The sequence below is a fragment of the Falco biarmicus genome, chromosome Z (assembly GCF_023638135.1).
Source record: "Falco biarmicus isolate bFalBia1 chromosome Z, bFalBia1.pri, whole genome shotgun sequence".
In the NCBI taxonomy this organism is placed as follows: domain Eukaryota; kingdom Metazoa; phylum Chordata; class Aves; order Falconiformes; family Falconidae; genus Falco; species Falco biarmicus.
The window spans coordinates 17314781-17340746 of NC_079311.1; the positions used below are offsets into that span (position 1 = coordinate 17314781).

General features: G+C 42.1%; 1 protein-coding gene across 2 annotated transcripts in view; it reads right to left on the reverse strand.

Moving 5' to 3' along the window:
• Positions 1-1668: 1668 nt before the first annotated feature.
• The window catches only part of DGKQ (diacylglycerol kinase theta), a 108843-nt gene continuing 84545 nt past the window's right edge, over positions 1669-25966 (reverse strand). For both annotated transcript variants that reach the window (XM_056325263.1, XM_056325264.1), the window contains exons 16-23: positions 24552-24703; positions 23045-23193; positions 22275-22456; positions 20718-20818; positions 15475-15621; positions 13728-13839; positions 10296-10448; positions 1669-9161 (exon numbers count right to left, since the gene is read on the reverse strand). In XM_056325263.1, coding sequence (XP_056181238.1) covers positions 9063-9161; positions 10296-10448; positions 13728-13839; positions 15475-15621; positions 20718-20818; positions 22275-22456; positions 23045-23193; positions 24552-24703 — 1095 coding nt within the window. In that variant the 3' untranslated portion in view covers positions 1669-9062. The remainder of the gene's footprint in view (positions 9162-10295; positions 10449-13727; positions 13840-15474; positions 15622-20717; positions 20819-22274; positions 22457-23044; positions 23194-24551; positions 24704-25966) is intronic.

A 25966-nucleotide genomic window follows, 5' to 3' on the forward strand; every position in this document is an offset into this window, starting at 1 on the left:
ACACTCCCTTCCTTTTTCAGGACTGTGTAAGAGGATGAGTTTTTGGTCATGTCTCCTGAAGAACAAAGTTCACCTAGCTCTCTGCATGGTGCTATCTTAGAGATGCACCAGAAGCCCACCTGCAGCATTTGGAAGGATTTCACCACATTCAGCACCCACAGAGATTACCCAGGTCCTCCAGGTACATGTGTTTTACTGACAGGGCAGCCTGGCCAGCTCCTGTAATCGCCTATTTGAAATAGGTGCTGTGTAAAATGTGTAAAAGCTGAAAATAAGTGCATATAATGTAAAGAGCAGCATGCTTTAATGTGCCTCACCACCACTAGGACTTGAAGAAAGAGTTAAGTGGAAAACGCTACTTTGCAAAGGGTGATTTTTCCTCCATTTTTAAGGCAAGCTAGTAGTCATAAAGCTTGGTTAAATCATGAACCCTTCAGGGCCAGGAGTTTTGTGGGTTCTTTTTTATTCCTGTACATGAAGGTCAGTAATTTTGTTTGCTTTCTCGCTTTTCCCAGAACACTAGTCCTGAACTGAGTTTTTCTACGTATGTTTTTAAAATGTGATGGTAGCTGCTTCACAGCTTGTTGATTTGCAGCCCAGCAAGGAACAATAAGGTTTACCCTGAGATGCTATGGCAAAACCAAGCTCCCCCCTGTTCTGCAATCAATCGTTTAACACAGCCGGGAGAAATACTGGCTCCACGCCAGAGGAAGAGTTAGTACAGCAGGGACATCCTAAGTGGAGCTGTCAAACTGATGGACCCCATCAGCCATGACAGGCAGGTCAGGAGCTGACAGGTCTTGACCTCCAGGGAAGGGTGGGCTGTCCACCCACAGCGGAGCAGTTTCTGTCTGGGCTCTGCTCCCTGGAGAACCCTTCCTCTTGCGCCAGCTGAATTCCTGGAAGCCAAGCAGGTCTGTGGGGTCTGGCCCTTGAGTTGTGCAGACCAGGTCCACCACCGCTCACCCCAGCCAAGCAAAACGGCTTGCATGGGCTTGTTCCCCACCGCCTGGAAACACCAGGTGATGTATTTCTAGAGGAGTGCAAATAGGGCAAGCAATCATACAAAACGACCTTGGAAGGTCTGGCTCATCATGAAAGTAACGCACAAACCAAAAATGATTAATACACTATGGTGCTATCCACAGAAGGCTTTACCAGTTACACCAAGTGCTACTCCCAGAAATAAGGGTTCTAGAAGTGCTTGAATGTTGCTGGGGTCAAACAGCATGTAGGTGTCATCTTTTAGAAACCAAACCCTACAAAATACCCCTGCTACAGCATAAGCCAGCCTTTACAGAGTAGGACCCCACCTCAAACAGCAAGGCTACAGAATACCTATAAAAGTAGTGCCCTGCTGAAACAAAGTACGTTTGTCTCTGCAGAAGTGTATTTCACTGTTTTTAAAACATGACTAGTTCACGAACATCCAGGGTAGAAGAGATGTTGTATTTTTCACAGACAAATTCTAGTTACAGATCTCTGAAACTTGTAAATAATACTTAGAATACAGAATTTCAAATCAGTGCAAAATGTACAATCAAACACAAAACACATATTGCAAAATATATACAGAATTGTTCTAAGAACATAACCCAAGGACAAACAGATGTTTAAATATGAGAGAACAGTCCATCTTTTATAAATTACCTTTTTTTTTTTAAAAAAAAAACCAATTAGTACACTAGGCATGTTATTTCTAGACAAGTTACCACAGCATAGTGACGTGTCTCATTTACAAGACAGACACTGAGAAACAAGTTACATCATTAAAAGCCTGTTTCTGAGACCAATCCACAAGTAAACGCGTGATAATAGTTACTGGTTTGAGACACACAATGTGGAAACAGTTTTCAACCACTTTAATGCTTATACTTAGGCTTTTTTTTCTGAGAATTATTAGGCTGATGCACAAAGAATAAGCACTGGAAAATTAACTGTTCAATGGTCAGTTTACCTTAGTATTTTGGGCCACGATGATTTATTACCAATGTATTAGAACATCCACAAGAAATGCTGTAAGACATCTTAAGAGTATCTTGAATTAAAATAGCATTCATAAAACTGCTTGAAGTTGGATGATTTAAACAACCAGAGGTGAAAGACACAGTTATTTAAGCAATAGCTAAGCTGTAATTTGAGAAGACTTAAGATGTCATGGGTGGTTCCTAAGTAGAAGGGACACTGAAATCTGTAGTGAATTGCAAACTCTGTGATGCTTTGCATTCAAAGCAGAGATGCTCCCTTCCAATAATCAGAACTTGGAGCGTCAAGGTATTGATTGCTACTATCTACACCATTGCTAATTAAACTATTCCAAGGATAACTTGCTTTTGGCATGGTCAGAAAGCTGGAGTTATACAGCTATTGCTATGCTACTGATCCCCAAAATTTTGCTTTAAAATAGCAGGGAAGGCTGTATAAGCACCTAAAATTACACAATAAATACTCAGTATTATTCAAGCACCTCTTGCTACCCAATTTGGCAAGACCAGCAGCACAAAGGGATGCCACGGCGAGGCAAGCTGTTAACTGACACAGGCACATGTTGATTTGCGCCTTCTTGCCTTCAGAATGCAAAAGGACTAATACGTGGCACACCCTGTGGACAGTGAGAGGGGACAGTAAGTGCCCAGCAGTCACCAGACTTGTAACTTTTCCCACAGTCAAGCACATGGGCGGGCTTCTCTAATCTTTAACCTGCACTAGTTTCTATGGGGAAAAAGTTCTGCCTTCTACAGCTGATGTTTCTATTAGGAGTTGCTGCCAGAGGTGTAATATGGGATATGCACAATATAAATGAAGCCACATCTTCTGAAATCAAGTTGTCTCCTAAATAACACAGCTGAGCTGACCCCAGTGACATGGTAAAATGGGTGTGTTGCTAGGAGAGCTCAGAGGGATAACTACACCAGTAATGGTGCCCTATTTAAAAATACTTTGCTTTGGGATACATCTTTAATATCTACATACATTTATTTCAAGACTTCAACCCAACTTTTTCAACAACACCGATCTGCTTATAAAACATTCTCATAAATTATCTTCACAAAAAATAAAGTCAATCCTTTGGAAAACATGTTCAATACGACACTTGTATCAGTAGAAATTCTGTCCAACAGGTCCATGGCAGAGAAGTCATCATCCTCATTTAAATCCCTCCAAAGGGAGATAACCAGGTATCTAAACCAGAAGGCCACTATTTCGTTGTCATGGGAAGCAGAAACAATGCTTCCAAAAAACGGAAAGAGTGCAGTTTCAACTGACATGTATGAGTTTACAATCAATAGTCACCAACCTGTAAACATTGAAACTGCCAGTCTAACTGCAGGTCAAGATTAATAATTTGCATTGATTCCACTGCATTCTACACATACAATGGCTACACTGTTAAAAACATACATTAAATAGCAAAAGGAACAAAGGCTTTGAGCTGGATCTCTCCTACCAGCCAAGTGTCAAATCAGTAAATGTTGACATTATAAATAAAACTTGAAAATTACTTTTAAGCATTATAAAATCAGTCTAATAAACCTAAATCTTAGAATAGCAGCCAATTTTTAATTGTTTAAAAATATATATGTGAACTTTCAGTCAGTCAGCTACAAATACACACTGTGATGGGAAGAAGATACCTTCTCTCATTCCCAAGCAGGCTTTCAAGGAAAACACAGTATTAGAGATGGATGGGAATCAAGGAACCCTGCACTCAGAGAAACTCCTAAACAGCTGCATTCTACAAACTTGTTTTCACTGTTACCTGAAAGTGCATTTTTGTATCTGTAGAATCATCCCCATATTTACAAAAAAGTACAAACATTGCAATTTTGCCACACCCTAAGCCTACCTAACCTGCATTTTCTGTTAAGTGCAAAAAGTCTATGAACTGATACATGCACTGGTGCATGGAAGATCAAAGCCTGAAAATGAGGCAATGCTGTCACCATGAATCCAAGGTGTTCAGTAGCTGCCGAGGCTTTGCTGCACAGCTGCTAAATGGCTGAAGTAGAAGCTGAAGTAGAAATTAACGAACAGTCAGAGTGGTATTTTAGAGCAGGGTCTCCATTCCCCTGCTCTTCACACACATTCACCACCACGTACTCACGCCCTTGTTACCAGTTTCAGTATAAAGGCTGGGCCCAAAGCGCAGCAAGGCAGCCTGTCAGAAAATGCAGTTACTGTGAAGGATGAAGGAAGAGGTATGAGGTACGGACTGGAAGAATATACTGCCAGGTCTCTCAAATGCACAACTCTTAACGTATCCCCAGTTTCAGTGCCGGTGTATGGACCTGTGGCTATGCAACACAGGGCACACCTGCTCGCATAGTCAGCACATTACAGAATACCTACGCAGCTAAATCTATTGTGCTGGCAACATAAGTAATTTTTAAGTGTCACAACAGCTCCTTTTACCTTCTCCCACAAAATGAGGCTTCATTCAATGACAGATTTACAAACAGACTGCTGCAGAGTAATGGACACGCATAAATGCTTAGTGATTCCAAACAGTTCTTATTCAAAACAAGAACATTATTTGCTCTTTAAAGAAATGCAATCTGTACAATACTTACAAGAGGGTAACTGTGAAGATTTTCTTCACTGAAAAACATTCTATAACAATTCATTTAGTTTTGTTCCTTACTTAAGTCTTGCAGCGGACTATGCTACAGCTTCTAGTTTTCCAAATGCTACGGTAGCCATTGCCATTGATTTTAGACACACAAAGACTTGATTAAAATCTGGAAAGAGCAAGAGTTCAAATTGTGCACATGCAGTGACTGTACTCTAAGTGCAGTTGTGCTTTCACTATATTGCCATCATGTCTTGTGGAAGAGCACATGCCCATTAGAAGCATCTGCTGGGAAGCTCAGTGGGATCAGTACAAAAGCAAGCTCTGCCTCCTCTCCAAAGCTGATGATAGATCCAAAAGTGAGTGCTATCAGAATGCTGTAACACTGTAAAAGCTGTACAACTAGGCACTGTGACGGGAAATATCATAAGGCCTATTTTTAACAGCATATGTATATAAACACACACATATATACACATATATGAACAAAAGGTTCTTGGCATTTAAACTACACAAATCAAGTATAAAAGCCATGGGTAAAAAGCAGCAAATTTTCTGAAGTAGTACCTGTCATCTCACGGATGAGCTTTTGCATTTCAGTTCTCTTGAGACAGAGGTAATGTGTTTCAACCATCAAAACAGATTTTAACCCACTGACCACCTTCTCTCTTCTGCAGGAGTGGGGTATTGGAAATGAACCATAATTTTCAGGACCCCTCTCTCCCCCATGTTGGCAAAGCAGAGTAGGACACTAGTAGAAGGTCAGGAGTGTGTAATTCAGCAGGGAGACGCTAGCTGTGCCTGCCATGGTTTATAGACAAGGTAAAAAGGCGAGGCAGTGGAGAGAGGATGGAGTGTGCTCAGGATAGCAATGAGCCTCCATCTCTGCCCTGTCCACACCGGTTCAGTGTTCTGGATGTTGATTAACGCCTGTCTTGACAGAACAGAGCCTCTTCCCCAATGCTCTTGTTACTGAATTATTAATAGCACTTGGCTGTGTGACCACTAGATTCTCGCACAAGGTTACTTAAAGACTCAGTGCTGAGAATCACTTATCTGCCCACTATCATGTGAATTGTCATGCATTGTTTTGTTCAATGTAAAGGCTAAGTCAAAATGCTTTGTATTAATTGCAAAGAGTTTTCTCTTTAAGGAAGTCTTACATACTATGAAATAAAATACTAGGCCTTCTCAGAGACCATGTATGATGAAAAAATAAAAAAAACCCATAACATAATAATAATAATAATAAAAAGAAGTCTTGTTATACTGGTCATTACAGTACCTGAAACTGAAACATCTTAACAGAGGGGTTAAATATTGAGTTTCTCCTTTTTAAAACTTCACAGGACCTTTCCTATCTCAACTGCCTAGGAATCTGTTTCGTCTTCAAAACACACCAAGCATTATTTTATGATGCGTAGAGACATTAAACGCCAAGTGTGTTTTTCTTAAGATACATCTTCATTCCAGTGTGGCACTCATCTGCTCAAAAAACATGTGGAAGCTGGTTTCTGGGAAAGAAGAAAAGGGAAAGAAAAAAGAAAACTCAAAGCTTTCCTGTCCTCCCCCAGGATCCCCTCTGGCAGTTGCGAGAACACATTCGTCCTTCTGTGTCACTTGTTGCCACGACGCTATCCTGTCAGTACGCTATCACTGTACACAGGCTGGTCCAGTGTTCCAGAGATGGAAAATCACCATGGAAGGATACACCACAGTAAGGGGCCCTCTGATTAAAATACTGTGACTCAAGAGTCTCGTGTTATTTCAGATACCAGGCACTGAGCAAAGGGAGAGACAGCCAGGCCCTTAAAGAGCCAAGAACACGAACCACGGTCAGCTGCATGCTGCAGAACTATCTACGTCTGGAAAAACAGTAAGACAGGTTTATTTACTTGGGCTTCACAAGACGGGTCAGTACCAGCAAGCTTGGAGCCCACGCATATTTTCTGTAACAAAAAGTCAAGTTTTCCTCTCCATTACTGAATCAGCAACTGGAAAGACCATGCATTCTTTTTGCTGCCCTGAGGACACAAAGCAGCTTCTCTGGCTTTCTGGGCAATTGTAAGCAGCAATCTGTTTCAGATTTCCTCTCTAATTAGCGAGCTTCATCCTGAGAGGGCATACCCTGAAATACAACTTCACTCTTACTAGTTGTAATGCTGGTACTAGGATGTCAGAAAAGCTCCAGCTGATCCTTCAAGACCAGGTTCTGAAGCAGAGACAACACTGTGTTTAATGATCAGGAGATGAGGATTTTAGGTCTGTACTACCCACACCATCTCCTTCATAGCATGAATCTAGTTTGCATGTTGAATAAAAAGGCAAGTTGTAGTCCACATGGTGGTACCTGAAGAACAACCCTAAAATTAAATTAACAATTTAAACAATAAAACAGGCTCCATTGAAAACAGGAGTCAGTCCTCCAAATACATCTCTACCAGAACACTAAGAACAGAAGGAATCACTAGACAGGAAGGAGAGGCTGTGGGCAGCTGCCATTTTTGCATGGCTCTTTTGTCAGTTTACAGCTTTAGCTGTATCATTCTGTTGCTATAGATTGCTATATTCTTGTAGCACCCACATTCACGCCCTTGTCTGCACTGTGACTGGAAAGTAGAAAGCACAAGTGATGATCAGATTTGCTGAAGTTGGCACAGTGCTTAAGAGTACAGACTGACCAACAAGACCCAACAAGAAGCGCCTCAGAACGTAACTGGCTCCAATAGAATATGGCTTTGGCGTATACACTGAAGTCCCCTGCAGCAGCTGGAGCTGTTTTCCTAGACACTGAGTGACAGCAATGCTCCTCAAGCTGTCACTTGAGTGATGAATTTGTGCCATCCATAGCTGAATTAGTTATTACCATGCAACAGAGGACAAGCTAGCCCACTGGCTAGCTAAGTGGGCTCCCGACAACACAGCTTAAGTAGCTCCAAGCAGCAGATGCACACGAGTGGCAAAATGCTGCAGGCCCCCTGCACAACTAGCTCAGAGGGGCCCCTTGTGTACGATGTTGACCTGAGGCGAAAGGTTCAGTCACTGGAGAACCAGTGGTGAGATGAGACAGCAGAGATGTGAGTGAAGATCAACACAGCTATGGCCACGGGCAGTAGACGCGTGCAGTGCATGACAGGAGCAGCATGTCTGCTCGAGCACCAGCCTCTAGCAGTAAGCTCTGAAATAGGTACTGGACCCCCACATCTTCAGCAGATGGGTAAGCACAGAGAGGTGACCTCAGTCTCACAGGAGGTGACAGAGGAACAGCCTCTGAAGAGCACACACTCATCCAAGTGAGAAAAGACAGCCACTGTGCCCCTGTGCCCACACCTGATGACACCACCCACCAAGGACCTGGGAAGGCTGGCCAGGTACATGAGTTTTCATGACAGCTATCACATTCCATTATCTGAAGCCTACAGAATATCACATGCACGCTACAGGCTTCAATACCTCCTAAGGCTCCTCAGTGAAGCTATGCTGTACTTCAGCTCTAACATATGACTGTGCTAATTTACTTAACACTAAGGTATTTCTTTTACCCTAATTAGCGATGATTTTTTTAGTCCTTGAGCTTGAATAACAGTCCAACTGTCACAAATTAATGAAAATGAAACAGCACAAGTAAAGACAAGAAGAGAGGCCTGCTGTCAAAGATAATGGTTTCAGTGATAGAAAAAATCAGTATAATGTAATACTGCCTTGAGTATTCTTGTTCCTTTTTTAAATTAGAGTGGTAGCTGCTGAAATTCAAATAGCTTTTAAAACAGGCTTTGACTGAATAATGCAGGAGAAACTAAGCTGCAGTTGAGAACTTGCTGTACAAGCTACTTCCCCTTCATTCATACTGTCCAAACACTGCTGAAGCGAACTCTCTGAAGTATTTCGACTCAATTGTTCTAGTACTTTATCTCTTCCCCGTGCATGGGACTCCTTTTACAGAAATCTTCTCTCCTGGGTTTTGTATTTTTCTCTTTACAGTAGCGCTGTTTCAGCTGTGCTATTTGGACTGATCCAAGGAGTTCTCAGCAGCTCATTCTTTGCATTTTTTTGGTTGGGAGGGTACTGCGAGCATTAATTTAAAGGAACACATTTTCATTTATGGCACAATGCACCAAAAATTATCTACGGAATGATTTTCTTTAAGAAACAGCTGGGAAAAGAGGAAGAGTCTTTGTGAAGGTAGATGCAGAAATCTCAGCATCTTGGAATCTCTGTTTGGCCTCATTTTCTATAAACATGAAAAACCTGGGAAATGGCTTATGGAAAAGCAACCCAAAGGAAACATTTCAGATGAGACAAGTACATAATAGTTATTTGTAATAATGAGGCACTGTCTTTGAAAGATGAAGTAGAACCCAGTCCTGTCAAAATGTAATGAAAGGCACGCTCATGAGCAACCCTCTTCACTAGTCGTCTGCACTCCGTTTTACCGAACCATCTTCGTATCTACAGTAGGTGTGCTGCATTATTTCTGAACACAGGTCTCCACTTAGCGTCCTCCTTCAGAGACTGACATGCTATCCACTCTCATTTCTCTCAGGCTTCCAGTTTTTTTCTGTTTCTGCTTGGATTTTTTCAACATATGGACCTAAAATGGAAAGTTTTAAAAGTGAATACTGAAATACCTGTAGTCACCTATAAGCAGATCTAAGAGAACTAACTAATACACAAGTAAAATGTTGGAACTGCAACAGAAAAACATTTAAATACGCAACTATCTGAAGGACCTATTTCCTTATAAAGCTATAGGATTAATTGGTTTTTTACATAAACATACATACACATGTATGTGTATGTGTAAGGATATATATGTGTGTGCATATATGTTTATGTACACAAATATACATACACATATATACAGATAACACTATTAGTCACTAACCTGATAGAAAGATAGAAATATTTCTCACTGGAAGGAGAAATCAGGTTTGTTCTCTCTCTCTTTCTCTTTTCCTCACTTTCTTTCAGGAAAAAACCAAAGTTTAACATATTCCAAAATATTTGAGGGATGACCCTCTTTTTCACCCATTTTTCCTCTGCAAGGGCCATCGTTCTGGTAGCCCTCCCAGCAGGGCTATGTATTCTCCAAGACTGCCTGCAGCAACAAATTTGTGTGAGTTAAAAAGGCATCCTTACAGTAGCAGGCAAATGTGTAGACCGGTGTGCACCAGAGTCAACTACTACAAAATGTTTATTTCACAATTTTGATGTCAGTAGAGAAGTTAAATTCTTAGGTAGCTGATGCTCTTTTCCTTCTACATATACATTGAAATATCAAGGAAAACCACACACTGATCACTCCCAGCTATCTTATTCTCAGCACTTTCTCCTCCATGATTCAGCTTTCTCCTTTGCTGCTCTCTGACAGACCTTCCCTCCTCCAGCACTGCCAGCAGACTGCTTCCTACCTGGTGCACTGCAGTACTGCCATGGCCCTCATAACTGTGACCTACCTAAAGATCTCAATACAGGGGAAAAAATTAAGTCAATAAGCTGAAACTCGGGGACTACTACTTTAAACACAAGCCTCATCTGAGCCAGTGGAGTGGGCCCTCAAACCATTCTCTGTAGAAACTGCTACATATTTATCCAACAGCTACCACACTGTGCCAACCAACTCTTTTAAAGTGAAGCATCAGAACACAACGGACAAGCAAGATAGTATGATCATATCCACTGGAGAAACAAAATCAACTTGCTAAGAGAAACCTACAGCCAGTACCTTTGGTCCTGCAGCAGAAATAATAATCTGGCCAGGGGCCTGAATCCAGGGCTCTCCATCAACTTGAACTGGAATTGGTTTTAGCAGTGTTACACGAAAGTATGAGCCTTGGGCTATGCGGATTCCTGATCGAAAACCACCTTGGACTTGACCCTGTGAGGAAGTAAAGACCATGATATCAATCAACCCAATCAACAAGAATCACAAATATTAGCTGCATTAAAACTGAGTGGATAGAATTTTAGTCTCATCTGACATTTTAAGTTTCAAGTAAAAGAATAGGCAAAATCAAAAAATAAAGGCAAAAAAATGCCTTTACTGATGCAGCATTAATTATTTAAGTTAGCACATGAAGAACAATTCAGATAACCCTGCAGGCTGCCAGAAGCAAAATACACAGTTTTGCACACTGAAATCATCTGCACACTCAGGTTGGCCAAGAAGCATGCACACACAAAGGTCTTGTTTGCTTTTACCTCTCCCCTCCATAATGAAGTAAACACATTTTCAAAACAACAAACTATACACAGAGAGTTCGGCACATGTGAAACTCAGAAGTCTATCAGAGTGTTTTGCTAAACTCAACTCCACATACATACATATAAACTAAACTACATATGCATATACTTGGCTACAACTAATGGCTAAGTATTAATTGTAGAAAGTGAAGCAAAGTGACCTTTGCTGCTACACATTCTCATAGGGAATGCATACAGACACCAAACACGGTGGTAAAAACCTTAAAAGAAGATCACAAAACCAGAGCATGAGTTTGTTAACATCTATCTTCCAAAGCAATGGGTACACTCCTTGTTCCTTGTAACTTCACAAAAATTTTAAGGATCTCTACCAAACCACTTCTTCTAATGCAGTGCTTTATATTTGTCTTCTTTAAAAGACCTAAATTACAAAATGGTAAAGTGGGCCAACACCAAAGATTGAGCTGCAGTTTCAAGCACCCACCTTTCAATTTTTGATGGTTGTATGAATTAGTTGTCTCTAGTTACCTGACCACATACACTTTTTCAGCAGCAGATTTCTTAAAATAGTGAGAGAAACATTAAGACAATCACAGAATCATGGAATCATTAGGTTGGAAAAGACCTTCAAGATCATCAAGTCCAGCTGTTAGCCCAGCACAGCCAAGCCCATCACTAAACCACATCCCTAAGCACCGCATCTACATGTTTCTTAAATACCCCCAGGGATGGTGATTCCACCACCTCCCTGGGCAGCCTGTTCCAATGCTTCACCACACTTTCAGTGAAGAAAGTTTTCCTAATCTCCAATCTAAACCTCCCCTGCTGCAACTTGCAGCCGTTTCCTCTTGTCCTGTCACTTGTTACCTGGGAGAAGAGACCAACCCCCACCCGCCCACAGCCTCCTGTCAGGCAGCTGTAGAGAGCAGCAAGGTCCCCCCTGAGCCTCCAGACTAAACACCCCCAGCCCCCTCAGCGGCTCCCCACAAGACCTGTGCCCCAGCCCCTTCCCCAGCCCCGCTGCCCGTCTCTGGACACGCTGCAGCCCCTCTACGTCCCCCTTGCAGAGAGGGGCCCAGACCTGAACACAGGGTTCGAGGGGCGGCCTCAGCAGTGCCCAGTGCAGGGGGACGGTCACTGCCCTGGTCCTGCTGGCCACACTGCTGGGGACACCAGCCAGGGTGCTGCTGGCCGCCTGGGCCCCCTGGGCACACTGCTGGCTCCTGCCCAGCCGGCCGTCACCCAGCACCCCCAGGCCCTTTCCCACCAGGCCCTTTCCAGCCGCTCTGCCCCAGCCTGTAGCGCTGCGTGGGGCTGGTGTGACCCAAGGGCAGGACCCGGCACTGAGCCCTGCTGAACCTCACACGACTGGCCTGGGCCCATCGCTCCAGCCTGACCAGGTCCCTCTGCAGAGCCTCCTGCCCTCAGGCGGGTCAACACTCCCCCCAGCTTGGTGTCATCTGCAAACTGGCTGAGGGTGCACTCGATCCCCTCGTCCAGATCGTTGATAAAGGTATTAAACAGGGCTGGCCCCAATGCTGAGCCCAGGGGAACACCACTTGTGACCGGCCACCAGCTGGATGTAACTCCGTTCACCACCACGCTTTGGGCTTGGCTGTCCAGCCAGCTTTTAACCCAGTGCAGAGCACACCCACCCAAGTCCTGAACAGTCAGTTTTTCCAGGAGAATGCTGTGGGAGACAGTGTGAAAGGCTTTAATAAGGTCCACTTAAAAAACATCCACAGCCCTTCCCTCATCCATTAGGAGAGTCATCTTCTGGCAGAAGGAGATCAGGTTTGTCAAGCAGGACCTGCCTTTCATAACCCCATGCTGGCTGGGCCTGACCCCCCTGTTGTCCTGCATGTGCTGCATGATGGCACTGAGGATGATGGTGCTTCACTATCCTTCCCCAGCACCAAGGTCAGCCCTTCTTTTAAGATGGGTGTCACGCTGGCTAACCTCCAGCCTTCTGGGACCTCCCCAGTTAGCCAGGGCTGCTGATAAATTATGGAGTGACTTGGCGAGCTCCTCCGCCGGCTCTCTCCGTATCCTTGGCATATATAACCTGCCATCCCACAGCACTGTGTTGCTAACAGCAGGCCATTGTAAAAACAGGTAATACATGGAAGAACTGAAGTTGCACAAACTGAGTCATAATATTCTTTGCAGAGCTGGCATACCATCTGCTTCACGTACCGTTCAGATCAAGAACATCTACCATCAGATTCTCAGAGACAGGTGTCGGAAAGCCTGTGGCAGATGATTATAAAGCCATCCACCTGGAAGGAATGTCTGCCCTGATGAGGTGATGAGGTATGACAAGATTTTTTGAAAACACACTAAGTGAAGAGTGCGTGGTTTTGTAATGTAAAGTAAAATCTTGTTCTTATCCCATGAACGGTTTTGTTTTGACACCATGATACTTGTTGTGAGAAAGCTAGTGTATTCTGTAGTACATATATATGTGCATTTCATCTGTATGTATACATGCATGTTTCTGGCCTCGGTTCAAAGCCTACACAAGCCACAAAGCATTCGCCTATGCCCTTTTAAGAAGTTCTTCATATTGCTATTACTACTTGTTACCCAACCACAAGTTTCTTCTGTTTCCATTCCATCTGTCATAGTCTGGCACCTTAATATGGACCTTCAGGACAGGCCAATGAACAGGCAACAAGAAGGCACTGCAGTCCATGAGCAGGCACACCAGCTGCAGTTAAACCCCTCACATCTGAATGCTTTCTTCAGAGAAAGCCAACACTGCCCATAAATTCTGTTTATGGTCTATAACCACTTCTGTGTGATGCAACAAGTACCTGAATAAATCATGGTATAACCGTAACATGGAGGCATACTTTTTAGGACTAGGCACTTGCAATGCACTGTCTGTTACAAAATAAACCACTCCGAGAAAATGTATGTTTCCTCTGTTCTTACTGGAATGCCAACTTACCATGTGAACGACGCCAGTCACACCAACAACTTCCAGCAGGCCATCATCAATGCGCGGTTTCTCAAAGCGGCTATCACTCTCAGACCCCCAGAGATCAGCTCCAGACCCCCAGCTGCATAAAGAGCACACCACAGTGACTGCCTGCAGATGTGCCATCTGCCACAGGGCACCCAGCCCAGTACCCTGCTAGGGGTGGCTCGTTTGCCAGACTTCAAAAGCTAGACATCGCTCCCCACCAGCTGGAGGAGACAACACAGCTTTCCTGCGCTGTAGAAGCAGCAAGTGTTTTCCTAAGATTTGGAAGACTTCTGACCAGATCTTTTAGGAGTGAAAGAAGGAGTCAGGTAAGTAGTTTCCACGTGGAAGAAAAAGAACAGGCAAGAGGAAAGTAACTTCAAAGAGCTTTAGTTTGATGGGAAATACAGGCTACAGCTACGCTAACCCTTAACTTCCAAGACTTAAGAACTTAACACAGATCTTACTGGTCTTGACAATACTCACGGAAGCTACTGAGGAGAAACTAAAGCTGAAACAACTAGCAAGTTTTTATTCTTGTACCTGACCAAACTCACTTGCAGTTAGGCAGGTACTCCTGCACTTCAGTCCTCTGAAATGCTTCTCTCGACTTAACACCATGTTGCTTTTCGTGAAGTATCAGCCCTTCTTACTCAAATAATTTGCTTATTGTTTTAGTGCATTGACTTCTCAGTACTAATCGTGATCTTTTCTTCTCCATAGTTCTCATGTGCAACGTATACTTGTGTGTATGTGCATGTGCACATACCTGCGTGTACATGTAAATATATATATTTGAATAAAAAGTTGGAACATTTTCAGAATAAAATGGAAAGATATACAGGTAGTTTAAGGTAAGAGTGTACTTGAAATGTATGGCAGCACTAATTACCTGCTGGTTCTGTGCAAACAGAAAACCTGCCTCTACCAACAGCACACCTAAAGGAAGCCAGATTTCCTGCAGATTTGCCTTCCTTTCCTCCACAGCAGTAACTCTAGCTCCCTGCAGGTTTCAGGACAGCCCCTAGAACCCTGTAGAAGGTATGTGAGCGGTGGGTTTTCCACAGCTACCTGGGTAGCATCATCAGCTCCACATATACTGACCAGATGGCTGTAGTACCTAGACAGTGTTTGACAGTTGAATCCTGACTGGCTTTCACTGCAGAAACTGCTTAGATGCCTGGTCTCTAGCATGCCAGAAAGTGTGTGCAAGCTGATCATCTTTGATCCTTCTACAAGTCACAGAGAAATCCAGTGGACCGTTCAAACAGTCTGGGGGAGGTAGAAAATGGTAGTGGAGAGAAGCCACAGGCCTACAACCATGCCTAAAAAGTCATGTTTCACTAAAAAACTGGTCCAAAAGAAGTCTGAAGACCTTTAGTGAGGAAATCATTCCAAATTGCTGTTAGAACACAGAAGAAATAGCAAATGTGGGGGGTTTGCCCTGGGAAAACAAGACAGTACTACTTTTATGTGGAGTAAGCTTGTGACTTTCAAAGGATCAGAACGCTGATGTCAAAATAGTATTAAGAGCTATCTCCTTAGCTGCAGCTGCAAAGCCAGTGAGTCACACTGTAATCAAAAAAACCTAGTAACAACCATCTATTAATATAGATCATTTAACATTTTATCTAGCCATTTGGCATTTGATACTTAAATACCAAGCAGCATTTCCACACATAAAGCCACATATACATATTCATCCACACAGGCTCCTTCCTCTCCTTGTTACCTGGGTATATTAATAAAAATGAGTCCTTCTATACTTGGTAATTCCACCTCGTGCTGGTCCACTTGAAGCTTTATGTCTTTGTGAAGATTTCTGGTATGACTTATCTTCTGCAGCCCAACTTTCACATAAACTCCTTTGTTGTGAAACCTAGGAGCAGACACACATCCTGTAACTAAAAGGTAAAGCCCAGCCCAGCACTCTTCCTCATATATATACCAGTACTGTCCTCTAGCAGGTAATTACGTTTGAAGAGTTTTTCAATTAAATGCTCTCCAAATTCTTCCTAATTTTACTGCAGAAACGAGGCACAAGCTACAGACTGCTACTTTATATACTTTTTGCTTAAGGGATGATTCGTGCTGTCCAGGCATGTGGAGATCTGTGAAATTTTATTACAGAAACATCATCCCTTCTTATAGCATTACCTCAATGCAATGCCTCTTTGAAATGTAAACTTCTCCACTGAAAACCTGTATTTTTAATTAAGACCTAGAGGTCTTCAGGAAACATTTTTAAATGTTTTCTCATGCAAATCTAGAATAATTGAGGCACAAAACCTTTGCAAGGCTTTGCTTTACCTATTTGAAATACACTCAGCTGCAGAAACTTAAAACACACTTAGTAATGTTAACCTGTGACAGAGCTCTAACACTTCGAATTTTAAAGTAAAAAAAGAGAAAGATTTCATGGCAACCCTAGAAATGTCAAAATATTTTAAGAATAACACAAACAAATGTTAGTTAAACACAGTAAATTCTTCTAGAATGTAAATCTTTGGATACATGACCTTCAGGGCAACCTTAAAATAAGAAGTGTAATTTCCATTATTTGACCCTAGTAGCACATGGGTGTCATTGGAATCCAACCCTGAAAAATCTCTTTAGGATTACATGTAAATCCTGTAGACATTCAACTAGGGAAAGACAGTCAGTTTAGCATGTGGGTTATAGTCAACTCTTCAGACAGACTGTTCAGGTCTTTTGAATTATTACATTGGGAATGATTAGTCCTACATGCTAATAGTTTAAACAGCACTGAATTAAAGGTATCTTATGTAACACCATTTAATATAGGTTTCTACTCCAGACAAGATGTATCTATACTAAGACAGGTTTTATCTACTTCGGATACAACTGAAAAATAACACAAAATTGGTGGGAAACACAATACTTCTAAATATTCCCAAGAAGTACTAATTTTTGTTGCATGAAGAAGGAAGCCTGTAGAAACTGAAAGAATACAACTGCAGACACAGTCCTGAATTATGTGACTCCTAAGAGACACTTATGGACCACTGAGGTCCACAAGATCCAGAAACGTTGGGTAACAGCACCCCACACAACGAAGGGTAAATCTGTCAGAGATTAAATCCCATCACTCCTGTCCTGCATACATATTCCACCCCATTTATGTATTATTAGGACATTAAGACTAAATAATAATGTTACCATGCCAATTTGTACCCAGTGGTTTTGAAGGTGACAGAAATACTTTATGATTAAAATGGTCAGCCAAGTTGGAAGGGTCATCTTCACACATCAGTCACTAGAGACAATCATTACCCCTCTTAGCACATCTACATGTGGGACACAATCTGGGGAGAAAGTGCCAGTGGAAGGCACTTCTAGCAGCAGCCAATAACGCACTAGCTTGCCACTTGGGCAGAAAGAATACGCATCTCCTAAAACAAACCCTTGGTTAGACACATTTTGCAGACAGTAGTTTCACCACAGCTAATTAGCAAGGTGGGAAGGAGGAAGCTGTCCTCGGAGCAGTGTCCAACACCTTATCTGTGCTGAAAGAAATCAAGGTTTATATTAGGTGAGACCCACATTGCAGTCACTGCTGTAAATGACACTGATGGAGATAAGAGAGGAGGGCAGGGCATTACATGCAGCTCATCCACCCCCACGGAGCCACCTAGTCCTTGCATCAGATTGGCTCTAACACTCGCATCATTATGTTATCCCATAACCATCTGGAAGGCTCTCTAGAGTACAGATATGGAAGTAACATCCTACTGCTCAGATGAGTATGAGGGAACCACACAGCTCAGGAATCACCCTTTGGTTTGTTTTTCTACAAAAAGATGCACTACAAGCATAGCCAACACTCATATACTACCTGATGCCCCACTGTCTACACCCATAAAGCTACATACACCCTTTCTGAGGGGCATTCAGAAGGCTGAACTAATTCTTCAGTTTAGCAAATTTAATATCTCAGAATAGATGAAGTTAAAATGTAATCCTCTACAGGGCCAGTTTAATGAATTATGAAAATAAACAATTTTAAGTATTGCATGCCTGTATTTATCCTTGCTAGAGCAAATTGCAAAACACCTGTTACTTTTAAAAAGTCCCATGAACAAGGCTCCATAGACTCAGGGAGACACCACAGCATCAACATACACCGTTGGTTTAATTATCTCTGTGGCTGTTGTCTGAGCATCAAGCACCTCAGGTGGCCAGAGGAAGCAAGGAAGGCTTGCTTGTCCTGCTGCTAACGACCAGAAGAAGCAAGTAACTGCTTTCCAGGCTTTCATGAATACAAAATAAAGAAGCCAGTCCTCAAGAGCTGTAAAGACATGAAGTAAGCTGATGCAGAAAGCCATACTTTTCACAGCTCTTGCCAACTGCTGCACACCTAGAAGGGTAGGTTGGGGGAACTCTTTTTTGAAGGTGAGAGGTAAGAAATCTGCGTGCCAGGCCTTTTTAAATGAACTGCGATTTCCCATGAGCACTAATAAACAGAGAGGTAACGTCCCTCAGCAGCACATCTCTCAGAACTGCAGCACATAGCACGGAAAGCTATCAAGCGGAACAAAATGACCGCCTGCGGTCTAGTCCTGCAATTCAACAAGCCCACCACTGGGTGGGAAACCACCACTGCAGAAGAGCTCTGACCAATAATTGGCATCCGATGGGGTGCATTTATTAGGGTGATTTTACCGTCTGGGAAAAAACTTTACCAGGTTCACATACAGAGGACCCAAAATGGAAAAAAAAATGAGTTAGATGGTGGCCATTGTAGTATTTTAAAACCCACAACTGACAAATTGAACCAATACTTTCAAAACTTTCCCCAAGCAAGAGACAGAACGGTTCTGTATCTTTGTAAAACAATTCCAAACTTGTTTTAAACCATGCAGAATATTCTTTCTGCCTAACCTTACATCCAGGAGACTGCCTGCCATAGCAGTCTCCTTCTAATTTTGGATGGCACAAACAAGATGTGGTCTCTTCTGTAACAGGCAACCCTAAAGACTGCTCCAGGATCCCACGGGAATACAAGAATGAAGACAGATGCCCTGATCCTTCAAGTTTTGCACTAAGAAACAAATTCACATAGCTTTACAACAATGTAAAACCATCACTGCCACAACACACACTATTCGTATCTGCCCTGTGATGCAAGTTCAGCACTGAATGCCCTGGAGGCATGTCATCACTGCACTGTGAGCTGCTAGCCAAAGGTAAAGAGTCCTGAGCAAGTGGAGAGATGCTACAGTGTGAGGCCAGAGAGCACACAGCTCTTAGGACATCTACCAGCTTAAGGTCTTGATTCAGAAGAGCACCCAAGCCCATTTTTCTTTCAAGGACTATCTGCAATTTCTGTTGCCACAACCTGAAACTTCCCATTCTGCACTCAGGAGCTGCCAGTTTACAGGCCAGCAGCTGCTGCATCTGGCATTAAGTAGCCATCCTTCTTAGCTAATTTACTGAAAATAATTTAAAAAGTGCTACTTGCTGGCAAGAGTGTCTACTTGCATATCCTGGGAAAGGGTAAAGCCAGGAATTTTAACAATCATGGTCACAGACAGTCAAAGGCAACAATCATGTGTCAGTACCTCAGTACCAATTCATTATTTCATGTTCCTTTTCCAGATCTTGAATCACAGAAATATACAGTCCTTCAGATTCACAAAGAAAATAATAGTCTTCTCTTCTTTCCCACATGCCCTTCAAGACACCCTGCTGGCTTGGTGTCCAAACAGGCACATAAAAGGACCAAGCCATTGCCCAGTGCACTGCAGGTGCTGAACACCGTGAACTGACTGAGATGAAGATTCAAGGGATGAAAATCACACAGGGCAATAAAAGGCAAAGTATAACCCTTAAATACAGTGGTAATAAGAAAGGATACATTTTTTACAATGCTGCAGCTTTACCAAGTCAGAGTAGTATATTTTAAAGGAAGAATGAACTCTTACATTATATTAATTGCACAAGTAAATCTAGAACAGTTTTATACACTAGAATAGGCATTGCTATATGCAAACTTACTGCACAGGTTTACTACCTATGATGTTTTCAGTCCAGTGGATTGAAAATACAAACGAGTGCCTAACAGTAACTTATGTAGCAAAACCAGTATCCTGTACTATTTCATTTTGAAAAAAAAAACATTAGCAATGCCTGTAAAGATAGACAGCACACTGCACAATAGGTGGGATAACACATTGTTACGCCCATAACCGGTCAGAGAATATTTTTAATAGTTAGAATTTGAATAGAACATAGTTGTAGCTGTCTGTAACTCCCTCTGGCAACTGAAGAAACAATTTAGAAGACATTTACTCAGAAACATAGGAGAAAGCAGACAAAACCAGTGTCTACAAGGAATTACTACCCATTAATTACACAAATGTGTTTCTTGTTCTCATAATTTTCAGTGTTTATGGGAAGAAGAAAAAGTACTATTATGGATTGATCTGCATGCCACGAAGGAGGAAGGTCTCTCTCCACACCTTTTTAATCATGCAGTCTTACTTGAGATACAGAGATTTTTTTTATCCCTATTACCAGCACACAGAGGCTACCACAGCATAAGCAAGGGTGGGAAAGGGATGAAGAGGTTCTGAACAGTATGTTTATTGCTCATGTAGCAGCACTGCCCCCCTCCTGCTAAAGGCTTTGAATAAAAGATATGACTGCTACCTCAAAACGTCAATGAACTCAACATTGGAGTTATTGGGACATAAGTATACTGAATAATAACGACAGGGCTTCCAAAAACTGCTTTGGTGCTCTCTTGGTAAGGAAAAAAACCCCAAAACCAAAAAACCAAATACAACCCCCAAATTCTGCGTCTATGAGTACCTGGCTAACAGAATTGCTCCCTGTGTCAGCTCTGACTCAAGCAATATTGTTTGTAGATACCCGTAGCATTTCAAGATTACCAGCCATAGTGTAAGTTGTGCAATGCCACACAGTTGCCCTTCCTTGTTTCCCCAGGATTACCTGCTGTTAAATTTCCCTGGTTCTTCTTCTCTAGCATGATGAAAGTCCAAGCTCAACTCTGCATCGATGCCAAGACCACAGTAATTGTTCATCTGTACAATCTGACAAAAAAAAATTTGTATTATTTCCTCCTTACATTTATAAATGAATAGGTTCTGAAGTTTTTCAACAAAAGCAAGCTTTGCAGATGATCCTTTCAAGTCACTTGCACCTTGACAGATTCTGGAAAAATTTTCCAGAAACACTACACTAAAAATAAAGCTGTACGGACAACTGCTGACATATGTAGTAATTACTTCCAAAGTCTTCGAAATTTAATCTTAATTGCAAGTAATAAGCATAATAAAACATGAGTAAAAACAAATGCAGAAATAAAACCAACACAACTTCTCAAAGCAATCCTATGCAATAACTATACAAGTTGCTGAACACTAACACCACTATTATTTTTGACATCAGCCATGGATTTATCATGACATCACAGACACTTCCCCTTACTTTGGAAGGTGACCAGCTTACACCATATGAGTGAAGAACCCAACTTCACTCACTCAGCTGCATTTTAAATAGCTCGCTATACACCAGTCTCAAGTTTCTACAGATTTCAACCATTTCTGCAGTTAATTCTTCCTTTGCATGCCAGTCCATTCCACAGCTTTTCTATCCTAGTCCTTGAGTCTCCCACCCTTCACCTTTAAAAAGCAGATCAGGCACTCAAGGCAAATCAACGCCTGCCTCCACCAAGTGAAAAATAGCTGGAACTTGAGCAACTTAAATCTTCCAATTAACAAATAACACCTAGGATTTTCCAGCAACTGGACTAAAATCTTAAACAATTCTACCATTATTACAGTTTCCTAATTTCTTTTTGCTACTCCCTCATCCAATAACTTTGTTTTGTCTGAAGAGAAACAGAACCAAGACTTACACAAAGCTCTGAAGTCACCATCTACAACTAACATTTTTATTTTCCTTAAGAGAAGCAAGTAATACAAGCCAAGGGACAGGGACTTTCACACAAAAAATAAAATGGATGCTAAAATAAAACAGATGCCACATATATAGACAAACAATGGCAGTAAGATGACAGAAGGATTACTTGCTGTATATGCTAGCAACTCCTAGTCATTTTTTAAACTGTTGAAGTCAAGATGAGAGTACTTTTTTGGGGTGAGGGGTTGTGTTTTGGTCAACACTTCAGCTCCACTAGTGTTCTGAAAAGTGTTTGGCGTTCCTTCAAAAGCTTTTCTTATTTGACAAATAAATTTATTTCCAGCTTAAGCAAATACGTATGCCATTGCCACTTTATAATCCTCCACCAGATACTTTTTGTCAAACAGCTATGCAGTCTGTTCTGCAGCCCACCAGTCCTATCAAAACTGAAGCACTAGACACAGAGGTATGCTGTATTCACTAAAGAATAGCTCAGTAAGGCCCAGGCTCAAAGGCAGGTGAGCAATAAAAGATTAAACTATGATTAAAGATTATCTATCCTCTTTGTGATTTTCACTAGAACAGCAGTTCCTAAGAATTAAACCCAAATAGTGCTCAGCTCACCTTTGGAGGCTCAGGTTCTGCAATGCCATTCTCTGCACCTTCAGCTGGCTCTTCTGCATCCAAAAGGATAGTCCAGCGATCCATAAGAACGTCATCCGCCTCATCCACGGAAACCAAAATCGAGTAGGGGTCTTCCCCACTGTAGCCAGCTCCCCAGCGCAAGACTCTCCCTAAGTCATTACCTGGGCAACAATGAAGAACCCCAAAATGCAACTGCATTTGACAGCCTAGCTAAAAGCATCAAACAATGCATCAGCCCTGACTTACAAATCAAACTGCATTAGCTCCAAACGAGTCATGGAAGTAGTTAGATTGGAGTGAAAAGTTAACAAGCAGAAAGAATACCTAAGCATTGTAGTGGTCGCACCTGTGCTTAGTATCACATATAGATACACTGTCTCATCTCAAAAGTTTTCACAAGAAGGGATGGAAAAACCTGTTATGGAGTTGAGAGTCAGGGAGCAGCTGAGTTCACTGGTTTGCAGCAACGGCAGATGCATCTGTGGTTGTCAAGGGGAGAATATTTTGCCCTCTCCAGCTCCTGGACACTCGCAAATACCCATACCAACACCACTGCAGCTTGGTTTTCCTTCAGAAAGTGTGACTGACATTTCCTTGAAAAGCTCATCCTGCATTTGCAATCCAACACCAGCCAGAACTGAGTTACAGTATCTCTATTGCAAGTGAGCTGTTTGTCGGACAGGTAAATAAATATAAACCTTCTGAAGGACTTCTACCCTCAGAAGAATGGTGCTTGCTGTAATTCTCACCTGTTCCTAAAGGTAAGATGGCAACTGAGGGCTCTGAGCATGCCAACTTGTGCCTGATCTCTTCCAGTGCACCAAGGACCCAGCCAACAGTGCCATCCCCTCCACACACCAACACTCGGAAGGAGGGGACTTTAGAGAATGTGTGAAACCTTGAGAAACAAAGCAAAGAGAAAAATAAATGTTATAATGTACTACAGGAAAAGCAAAGCCTCTTAATATGCTATTTAAGTAACATATTATTATTGGATTCCCGACACCCCACCCCGCCTTTACCACCGTTTTCAGCATGAACTTCAACAAAGTGAATCGAAAAATAGGAACTTTTAGATAAAGCTGTCTAAAAAGAGTGAAAACCACATGCTTCTGAGAATCTTCACAGCTAGAGTTAAATCATTAATCACTTCCTTTTCCACTAAAGACACAGAGATCTAACTATTCATCATTCCAATGTGAAGACCTGTAACTCTGAATCCTATTGGAGGTGTTGATTAGTTGTGGTTGTGTTTTTTTTACTTAGTGATGGGACTCATATTTTCTTCTGCATAGTACTATTTTCCTGGTCGCTCTTAACTTTTGTGCCTTTTCATCCTACATACCGAGTTATCCGGCAAAGGAATTTTTACTTCCCAATGCACAAGAAGTAATGAACAAGTGGAAGCATTTTGCTATAAAGCTACAGAAGAATTCCAAGGGCAAAACTAAATGAATGAATTACTGAAGTTGCAGCTTGAGCTGCATTAGAAAGGCAACAGAATTAAACAGTTCTAACAAGAAATCTAGTTTCTGCAGCTTGTTTTCCTTGCATCCTGCATAAGCTGTGTTTCTTCCAAGAAAGCTCTTGTTTTGGAGAGCTGTTATGTCAGTCCTTTGTTAAAGCAGTGCTGAAGGAATGAGGCTACTCTGAGTAGGCTACAACCACCACTTTCAGTTTTATGAAGCTGGTAAGAAAGCAGTGTTGATTAAATCAAGGGATCAGTTCCTGCCTCCCTACAAGCGCATTGTGTTCTTCTGTTCCTTATATTTAGGTATGTTGCAGCTGTGATCAGGCAGGCCTTGTTAATTCTGCAATTGTGGCCATGTTTCAAGAGTCAAGATAGAAAATTTTATACTTTTAGTTCCCAGGATACATCAGAGGAAATAAAAGCAAAAATGAGCCCTCATTGGGCAATGTGACATTTCTCTTTCCTCCCCATTAGATTACAAAATATTTTTAACAATTATTAAACCTGTTTTATTGCAAGGTGCATATGACTTTCCCAAGACTGGGCTCCATTAGACTTAACACAATTATACACATCAGGAACTACTCTATTCTCTTTTCTTTAGAGAACCCAAAATTTACATTTGTTTTCATAAGGAACCAGTCAGAAGGAGGGATCCACTGCGCTGGTCTGCAGACACAGAACAGAAGCAATTTACATCTTTGTAACAAGTGAACCTGACCCATTCTTTCAAAAAACAACAAAACAACATAAATAAAACCAGATTTTTAAAAAATATGACTTACCCAGGCAGTGGGCCACCATTCGTAAGTTCAAAGACTTGATGTGGGTTTAGCAGCTTTCTAAAACTGTACAGCAGATCCCGACCTTTTAGACCTCCACTTTTTGGATTCACAAATACAAGAAGTGGGCAGCAGTTCTGTGGTATCTTGGAAGCCTGAAAGAAGACAAGAAAAAGGATTATCCAAAACCATGACTAGCCAGAAAATTATTACTGCATCTCAGATGTATTTCCTGATGTTTCAGATGTATTTCCTGATGTTTCTTTGATGCTTAGTAAAAAAAACCCAGATTCAATAAATAAAAAGAGTCAATGTCCAAACAGTGGACACATTAGCTGCTGATCTTGTTTTTCTGGGAACTGAAGTTTCCTCAACCCACTCCAACTACACAGTTGAGCCTAATGTTAAAAACAAAGGTACTACAAGTAGTCCTTCCTACACATTTTCAGTGAACAGTCTATGCCAAAGACTAGTGTGAGGGATAAGGTACATTCCAGAGTCATGTACAAGTCAAACACTTTCCTTGCAAAGACAGAACTTCCCCCAATACCAATTAAAACACCTGTCTTAAGTCTTGTGGTCATCTTAGACCACGTGTTAATTTAGAGGGACAAACCATTTCAAAGCGAGGGTGTTCAGGGTAGACACTGGCGTGCCCCTCCCCATGAAATAAGATGCTGAAAGCTTCTTTTAAAAATATGTATTTAAAAATTTTAATCCGGAGGATCTGGTGCCCATACCTTACAATCCTCACACCTCTACTGAAGCTGCTGATGAAAGGGCTCTCAAAGCACAGCTGTGCTGCAGGGGAGCCTGATAACCATCCAGAAACCACTCAAAAGGAAGTCACTCCACATGGCAGATGAGGGATTTCCTGGGGTACTCCATGGCCTGTGTGGGAACGGTACCTGCAGCCTCACTGGAGGTCAAAACTTCCAGCCACCAGAAGCACTCCCTCAGGACTGGTTTCCAGCCAGCCAGGCCATAAATCATGCCATAAAATGATCTGTAAATGCTTCTAGAAAGATCAGAAAACACCAGCACACCTTTCATCCATCCTTCCACAGTGCTGTGGGGCAGGTATGTGCCAGAAAAGTCCATCAGGCATTTCAACAAGTGAGCTTCAAAACTGAAATGTTTGCCACAGTCCCTAGGTCATGGTAATTTGGATTTACAAATTGGACAGCATTCAGGGAACAACAACTTGTCATGCAGCTGACAGGATGGATTCAGGGAACACAGCAACAGTGCTAAATATAAGTCAATTTAGACAAGAATGATTCAGGGGGTGGTGAGGCAGCAGCATGACCGCAGCATGCAAACATGTAGAGAGATACCAACAGCTAGAGAGGGGAGGAGGCAGCATCCGGGGAGCCTGTTGGCCACTGTCTTATAAGCGACCAACAGAGCACGCGAAC